The sequence below is a fragment of the Chelonoidis abingdonii genome, chromosome 14, assembly GCF_003597395.2.
Source record: "Chelonoidis abingdonii isolate Lonesome George chromosome 14, CheloAbing_2.0, whole genome shotgun sequence".
Lineage (NCBI taxonomy): Eukaryota > Metazoa > Chordata > Testudines > Testudinidae > Chelonoidis > Chelonoidis abingdonii.
In genome coordinates this window covers 41000871-41008189 of record NC_133782.1, presented here as the reverse complement: position 1 = coordinate 41008189, position 7319 = coordinate 41000871, and the positions used below count along the sequence as shown (strand labels likewise).

General features: G+C 60.3%; 1 protein-coding gene across 1 annotated transcript; it reads left to right on the top strand.

Moving 5' to 3' along the window:
* The first annotated feature begins 2575 nt into the window (after positions 1-2575).
* LOC116820458 (DLA class II histocompatibility antigen, DR-1 beta chain-like) lies at positions 2576-6880 on the top strand. Its single transcript, XM_032772931.2, has 6 exons — positions 2576-2730; positions 2960-3235; positions 3618-3887; positions 5161-5433; positions 5849-5953; positions 6596-6880. Exons 1-6 carry the CDS (start codon positions 2658-2660, stop codon positions 6712-6714), a joined length of 1116 nt encoding a protein of 371 aa, XP_032628822.1. The 5' UTR covers positions 2576-2657; the 3' UTR covers positions 6715-6880.
* Positions 6881-7319: the final 439 nt, after the last annotated feature.

Below are 7319 nucleotides of genomic sequence, written 5' to 3'. Positions count from 1 at the left end.
CTCAGAGAGCACAGATCACAGCCCTCTAGGGGGCAGGGAAGGACTCAGTGCTGGGAGGGGGAAACACCGGGTAACCCCAAAAGGGAAGCTGGATTTTCTACATATGTACAGTCCTGGGGTTGGGAGACCACTCCCCAAAGGGCCGGCCAATGTGCAGGATCCCTCTAAACACCTATCTCGCCAGACCCTGAGGCATCAAAATTCTAGAAACTTGAATAAATTAAGAGCCCACACACAGGGAAACACTGGAGGGAAAGAAAAACCAGTGATGGATTACATGGGAGAGAGTTAAATGATACGTTGGGTAATGAACAAAGTAATCTCAAACTAAAATATCTGAACAGAGAGGGTGGTATCATAAAGATACTTGTAAACACCCATCTGTGATAACAAAAAAATGGCATTCAGTTTTGGGAATAAGAATTTTAACACAGATGTTAAACCTTATGATAATGCTACTTTTCAATTAATATCTCTAAACAGGTTTAAAGCTTATCACAGCAGAGAAACCCTAAAAAAACTAGTTTGTTGTGTGAGAATGGGGAAACTGAGGCATACCTCCTCATGGCCTTAATGGCTGGATGCCAAGAGAACTATAACACAAACTGTCTTCGAGCTAATCAGTGACTAACCCTCATGCAGTAAACTAAGAGGGGAGGTGTGACGCTCTGTACCTCAGGGGAACACCCAGCCGCCACCATGTAATAGACTCATAGACTCATAGACCTTAAGGCCAGAAGGAACCATTATGATCATCTAGTCTGACCTCCTGTACAATGCAGGCCACAGAATCTCACTCATCCACTCCTGTAACAAACCCCTAACCTATTTCTGAGTTATTGAAGTCCTCAAACCGTGGTTTGAAGACCTCAAGCTGCAGAGAATCCTCCAGCAAGTGAGCCGTGCCCCACGCTGCAGAGGAAGGCGAAAAACCTCCAGGGCCTCTGCCAATCTGCCCTGGAGGAAAATTCCTTCCCCACCGCAAATATGGCGATCAGCTAAACCCTGAGCATGTGGGCAAGACTCACCAGCCAGCACCCAGGAAAGAATTCTCTGTAGTAACTCAGATTCCACCCCATCTAACATCCCATCACAGACCGCTGGGCATACTTACCTGCTGATAATCAAAGATTTAATTTGGCTGTGTATTCAGTTGCACAATCCAAGCAGTTTACATGCCAGAGGCTGTGTTTTGAAATCCCAGAGTGGGGTTCTCATAGCAGAGCAGAGTAAGGCTGAGCTCCCAGAGTCAAGCATAGGAGTGACCTAGCAGATCACCAGTCAGAAGACACCAGAGGGGAATGTCACACAGCTATACAATGTGGAACAACTGCAACAGGAGAGATTGCCAGAGACCCACCTCACGCTAGTCCGCGCGCATAGGGGGCTCAGCCAGGACGGGGCAGACTGCTGTCCCAGATCAGGCAGAGCAGCAATTTGATTGACTGTTTCTTGGCCTCCCATGGGAGTGCCCTGGCTGGGACAGGGCATGTCTGGCTCTTTTCACAACAATATTTGGAAGATTTTTAGTGGAATTCCAAATCACAAAAGTTTTCACAGGATGGAAGGTGATTCCCACCGGCCCTACGTCCAGCACAACGCTCGCAGGAGAACCGAGCAATAAGCAGACATCTGCCCGTCGGTTGGGCTCTGAATCTCCTCCCCTGCATGAGCTGAGGAGCAATCCCTGCAATTCTCAGAGTTCCAACTTTCCAGTGGGGCCATGCCCAGACCTTCTGTGGGAATAGCCGGTTAGCAGACCTGGACCCAAACAGATGAAGCATTGTCGAGGAGTTGTAGGACTCATTAAACTTTTCTTGGGTGCTACAAAAAGCTTCACTCTGCAGCTCTCAAACTGGTGGGTTGATGGGTCCTTTGTGCAGTTTGACTCTATTCTGTTCAAGCTCTTGTGGCCCTGAGTGCTAACATCTGCCCATTAATGTACTAACATCTGGGGCATTAATGCACAAATTTCTGGGCTATAAAGCACTAACATCTGGGATTTCATGCACTAATATCTGGGGCTTTAATTCACTAACATTCAGAGCTTTAATTCACTAACATCCAGAGCTTTAATGCACTAGCACCTGGGGTTTAACACGCTACCATCTGGCCTGTGTTACTGAGGAACTGGGTGTCCATGAAGGGCTCAGATTCCTGATAGAGGCGTTTGCCCTCTTGCACTTTCTGACCACCTCTGGCCCAGGCCTGGTGCGTGCAGTGTCCCTGAGCCGGCTGCACCAAGGAAATCCCCTCCAGCTCCCCACCGCTGACTTCCCTTCTGCCAGGAAGCTGACAGGCACGATCTGCTGGTGCTGGGCAGAAGTGGCACTGGGGGCGGGCATGCTGCGGTTCATTCCTCCACACGCAGAGCTAAGCCCAAACACCAGGAGGATGCTGTTACGACACATCCCCAACCCATCTGCCCAGCAATGTCTGATGCCAGCCCCACCCCACCCCCCGCCCCCTCACTGGCAGGGAGGGGCTGGACGGATGGATCCGTGTCGGTTTGTGGGCCTGGGTTTCCTCGCAGGTGTTTCCTGTCACAGCGGCAGAGAGGTTGGTGCAGGCAGGGAGCGGCCCTGGTCTCTCCAGCCCTGGGGGTCCCAGCCCCACCCCTCACCCCGCAGAGCTGCCATCCTATCCTCTGTTCCCTGATGGCTCCTGGGGGGGGCCATCCCGCTCTCCTCTCCGCCTGGCTCTTGTTTCTCTGCTCAGTTGTCTCAGCTGGTAAGTGACCCCTGTTCGCCCCCCAGATGCCTGAGTCCCATCCCCATCCCAGTCTCTCACCCCAGGACTGGGTGCTGCAGGGCCCTCTCAGGTTGCTGTCCCGGAGGCCTGGGTCCCATCCCTATCGCAATCACTCTCCCCCAGGACTGGGTGCTGCAGAGCCCCCTCGGGTGGCTGCCCCGGATGCCTGGGTCCCATCCCCATCCCGGTCTCTCTCTCTTTCCCGCAGGGGTTCACCGTTTCACCCACTCCCAGATCATTTCACCGCGGGCGGCCCCCGGGCTGCCCAAGCGCCAGAGCCTGTTGCAGGTAAACGGCCTGGTGCTCTCGGCCTATGACAGCAGCAGCCGGAGGATGATGCCACGCAACGGCTACATGCAGGGCGACCGGGAGACCCACCAGTTCTGGAGCGTCAGCAGCGTCCGGTGCATGTTCTGGGACCCCTGGGTGGAGACCGAGTATCAGGCCCTGGTGCGGGTGGTGAACGACAGCTCCCCAAAGGCCGGTGAGTCCTCAGGGCCCCGGCACTCTGTTAGCTCGGCCCAGGAAAGAGGGCACGCACAGTGGGAGGGAGCTAGGGGCAGGACACCAGAGGGGAATGATTTCTGTGGTACCTAGTGGTTAAAGTGGGGTGCAGGGGAGCTGGGATCTCTATCCCCAGCTCTGGAAGGGAAGTGGGGTCTCAGGGTTAGGGGAGGGTGGGGCTGGGAGCCAGGACTCCTAGGTTCTCTATACAGCCCTGGGAGGAGAGGGGGGTCAAGTGGTTAGAGCAAGGGGGGAGCTGGGAGCCGGGACTCCTGGGTTCCATCCCTGGGAGAACTTTGCCCCACTCCGCCCCCTGGCGGCAGCTCCCTGCTGAGTCACTCACGTGGCCGATCTGCCCCCAGAGCCCTACTACATGCAGGTGGTGCAGAGCTGTGAGCTGGACGAAGCCAGCGGCACCGTCCGAGCCGTTACCAGGTACACCCTGAACGGAGAGGACGTGCTGCAGTACCATGGGGACCAGAACCGCTGGTTCTCAGTGCACCCGGCGGCCTGGCATGTGGCCGAGCGCTGGAACCGCGAGAGGGAGACGCTGACCGGGATCAACGCCCACACGCCGCAGCAGTGCGGGACCTTCATCCGGATCACGGCACCATTCACCTTGCAGATGACAGGTGGCAGCTCTGCCGGTGCCCCTCACTCCCAACCCACAGCCCCCTTCTGGCCCAGCCCTGCCCCCCACCCCCAGCTCTGCCAGTGCCCCTCACCCCAAACCCATAGCCCCCTGCTGGCTCAGCCCTGCCCCCCATCCCGAGCTCTGCCAGTGCCCCTCACCCCCAACCCATAGCCCCCTGCTGGCCCAGCCCTGCCCCCCATCCCCAGCTCTGCTGGTGCCTCTCACTCCTGACCCACAGCCCCCTGCTAGTCAAACCCTGCCCCTCATCCCCAGCTCTGCCGGTGCCCGTCACTCCCGACCCACAGCCCCCTGCTGGCCCAGCCCTGCCCCCCATCCCCAGCTCTGCTGGTGCCTCTCACTCCTGACCCACAGCCCCCTGCTAGTCAAACCCTGCCCCTCATCCCCAGCTCTGCCGGTGCCCGTCACTCCCGACCCACAGCCCCCTGCTGGCCCAGCCCTGCCCCCCATCCCCAGCTCTGCCGGTGCCCCTCACTCCCGACCCACAGCCCCCTGCTGGCCCAGTCCTGCCCCCCATCCCTAGCTCTGCCGGTGCCCCTCACTCCCAATCTACAGCCCCCTGCTAGTCAAGCCCTGCCCCCCATCCCTAGCTCTGCCAGTGCCCCTCACTCCCAATCCACAGCCCCCTGCTGGCCCAGCCCTGCCCCCCATCCCCAGCTCTGCCAGTGCCCCTCACCCCAAACCCATAGCCCCCTGCTGGCCCAGCCCTGCCCGCCATCCCAGCTCTGCCGGTGCCCCTCACTCCCAACCCACAGCCCCCTGCTAGCCCAGTCCTGCCCCCCATTCCCAGCTCTGCCGGTGCCCCTCACTTCCAACCCATAGCCCCTGCTGGCCCAGTCCTGCCCCCCATCCCCAGCTTTGCCGGTGTCCCTCACTCCTGACCTGCAGCCCCCTGCTGGCCCAGCTCTGACCCCCAATCCCCAGCTCTGCCGGTGCCCCTCACTCACAATCCACAGCCCCCTGCTGGCCCAGCCCTGCCCCCCATCCCCAGCTCTGCCGGTGCCCCTCACTCCTGACCTGCAGCCCCTTACTAATCCAGCCCTGCCCCCCATCCCCAGCTCTGCCAGTGCCCCTCACTCCCAACCCACAACCCCCTGCTAGCCCAGCCCTGCCCGCATCCCCAGCTCTTCCGGTGCCCCTCTCTGCTGATGCGCAGCGCCGTCCCAGCCCAGCCCTGCAAACCCCAACTCTGCAGGTGCCTCTCATTCCCAACCCGCAGCCCGCGTGATCTTTAACACTTTCTGTCCCCTCAGCCCAGCCCACGGTGCACATGTCCCTCGTGCAAGGAACCCCAGACCGGCCTCGCCGCCTCATGTGCCACGTGACAGGGTTCTACCCCCGTGACATCGAGGTGACCTGGGAGCGGGGGGGCCGGACGGCCCTAGGGGAACAGATGACCAGCAGGATCTGGCCCAACGGAGACCCCACCTTCCAGATCCGAGTGTCCATCGAGCTGGGGCTAGGGGAGCACGTGTGCGTGGTGAGACATGTCAGCCTGGGGGGCACCCCCCTGAGGATCACCTGGGGTGAGTGAGTGTGGGAGGGTGCGTGTGCTGGGAATGGAGCACCCTCTATGGAAGGGAGGGGCAGGGGAGCTGGGGGCAGAAAGGCAGAGGGGCAGTTTTGGGAGGCATGGCTAGGCAGAAAGGAGGTTCTGGGGGGCTCTGAGGGGAGGAGGAAGATGGGTGTTCTGGGAGCCAAGAGGGGAGAAGGGAAGGTGGGAGGTTGTGGGGGATTCAAAGAGAGAGGGGAAGATGGGAAGTTCTGGGGGGATCAGAGGGGGAGAGGAAGAGGGAATTTATCTCAGGGCAGACTCATGGGGGGCTGGGGCTGGCAGAGGCAGACTGGCTCTGAGGCTGCTGGCCCGGGGCCAAGGAGCGGCAGGGGTGGGGATAGGTGCAGGCTGGGCCCATGGCTCAGTCTGTCTCTGCTCATTTGCAGATCCCCAGGCCACAGGCCAGGCCGGGACCCTGGGCGTCCTCGCTGGCTGCATGCTGGCTGCTCTGGGAGCCACCGCCCTGAGCTGGTATCTGAGGGGGAGGTCAGGTGAGTGATGCCTCCTAGTGTCCCCCAGCCCCCCCTGCAGCTCAGTGCCCCTAGTGCCCCTGGCATCCCCTGCAGCACAGCGCCCCCTAGTGCCCCCAGCACTCCCTGCAGCACAGCGCCCCCTAGTGCCCCCAGTGCTTCTTCAGCACAGTGCCCCCTAGTGCCCCCAGCATCCCCCTGCAGCATAGCACCCCTTAGTACCCTGCAGCACTGCACCCCTAGTGTCCCCAGCCCCTCCCGCAGCACAAAGCCCCCTAGTGCCCCCAAACCACCTGCAGCTCAGTGCCCCCTAGTGACTCCAGCTCCACTCCCCTTCTGCAGCACAGCGCCCCTAGCGCTACCCTGGGGCATTGGGGTAAGCACTGACTGCCAGGGGAACATGTTCCCCCAGTACAATTCCCCTGCGCAGCACACGGGGTTTCCCCTTGCTGCTCTCCCAGCCACGGACTGACTCAGCCTGGCCCTGCCTTGCGTGAGCTACCTGGGCTCTGTGCTGCGGCCTGGCTGCGTGGTGGGGCAGGGGCTGTGGGAAGCCACCTCTCCACCAAAGTGTGATAATCCCCATTCCCCCCACCATTCCCACTGCAGGAGGTTGGAGCAGGGTCTCAGCCTGAGTCAATCCCTGCTTGGCTTCCTCCCCAGGCTGCTCGGAGGGGCCGTACCGCCCGGCGTGGGCACAGCCAAGAACCCTCGACTCCACCCTGGCTAAGCCAGGAGACACCTTGGCCACATCTCTGTCCTACCCAGGTGTCACCACATGACCGTCGCTGTCCTGGGCTAGCACCACATGGGCCAGCCTGCCCTGGGGGCGTCGTGGATTTGGCCAAAACTCCCTGAGGTTACGGGGAGTGGGGAGCGGGTGTACTCCTGCCGTGCCTCCGTCCTGTGCTCTCCCCACCACCTCCAGTCACCCCGTGCCCCATAGTGCCCAGCTCCCCAATTGCCAGTCCCCAGCCCCACCCGGGTGGCACCACAGTCATGTGCAGGGGTGAAATGGTGGTGTTTTTGAGTCATCAACTGTCAGTATATGTGGAACCTTCACAGAGTGTTTTACTGGAGTCATTTGTTGTCTTGGTTTGCCTGGGTGCTGCGCACAGCCAGCTCTGCACTGCTGGCATCGGCAGGACCAGGTGGACTTGGAGAGGTGGCACTGGGGCTCAGGATGCCTGGGTTCTCTTCCTGCCTTTGTAGCTGGCTGCCCTGGGGTGGGTGCATGGGCAGAACATCTTGCAGATCCAGCGTTTCCTCTCGCTTGGGGGAGAGCCCCCCCTACTGAGCCCCCCACTGCTCTTTGCTGCACAGTGCCCCCTACCGAGCTCTCCCTCTGCCCCTGTGCATGCTGCCCCCTACTGAGTCCCCCTCTGCC

Coding starts and splice junctions, on each gene's coding strand:
- LOC116820458 (XM_032772931.2), top strand. CDS start 2,658: ATGGCTCCTGGGGGGGGCCATCCCGCTCTCCTCTCCGCCTGGCTCTTG. Junction 2,731..2,959: donor CTGCTCAGTTGTCTCAGCTG/GTAAGTGACCCC, acceptor TCTTTCCCGCAG/GGGTTCACCGTTTCACCCAC. Junction 5,954..6,595: donor GTATCTGAGGGGGAGGTCAG/GTGAGTGATGCC, acceptor CTTCCTCCCCAG/GCTGCTCGGAGGGGCCGTAC.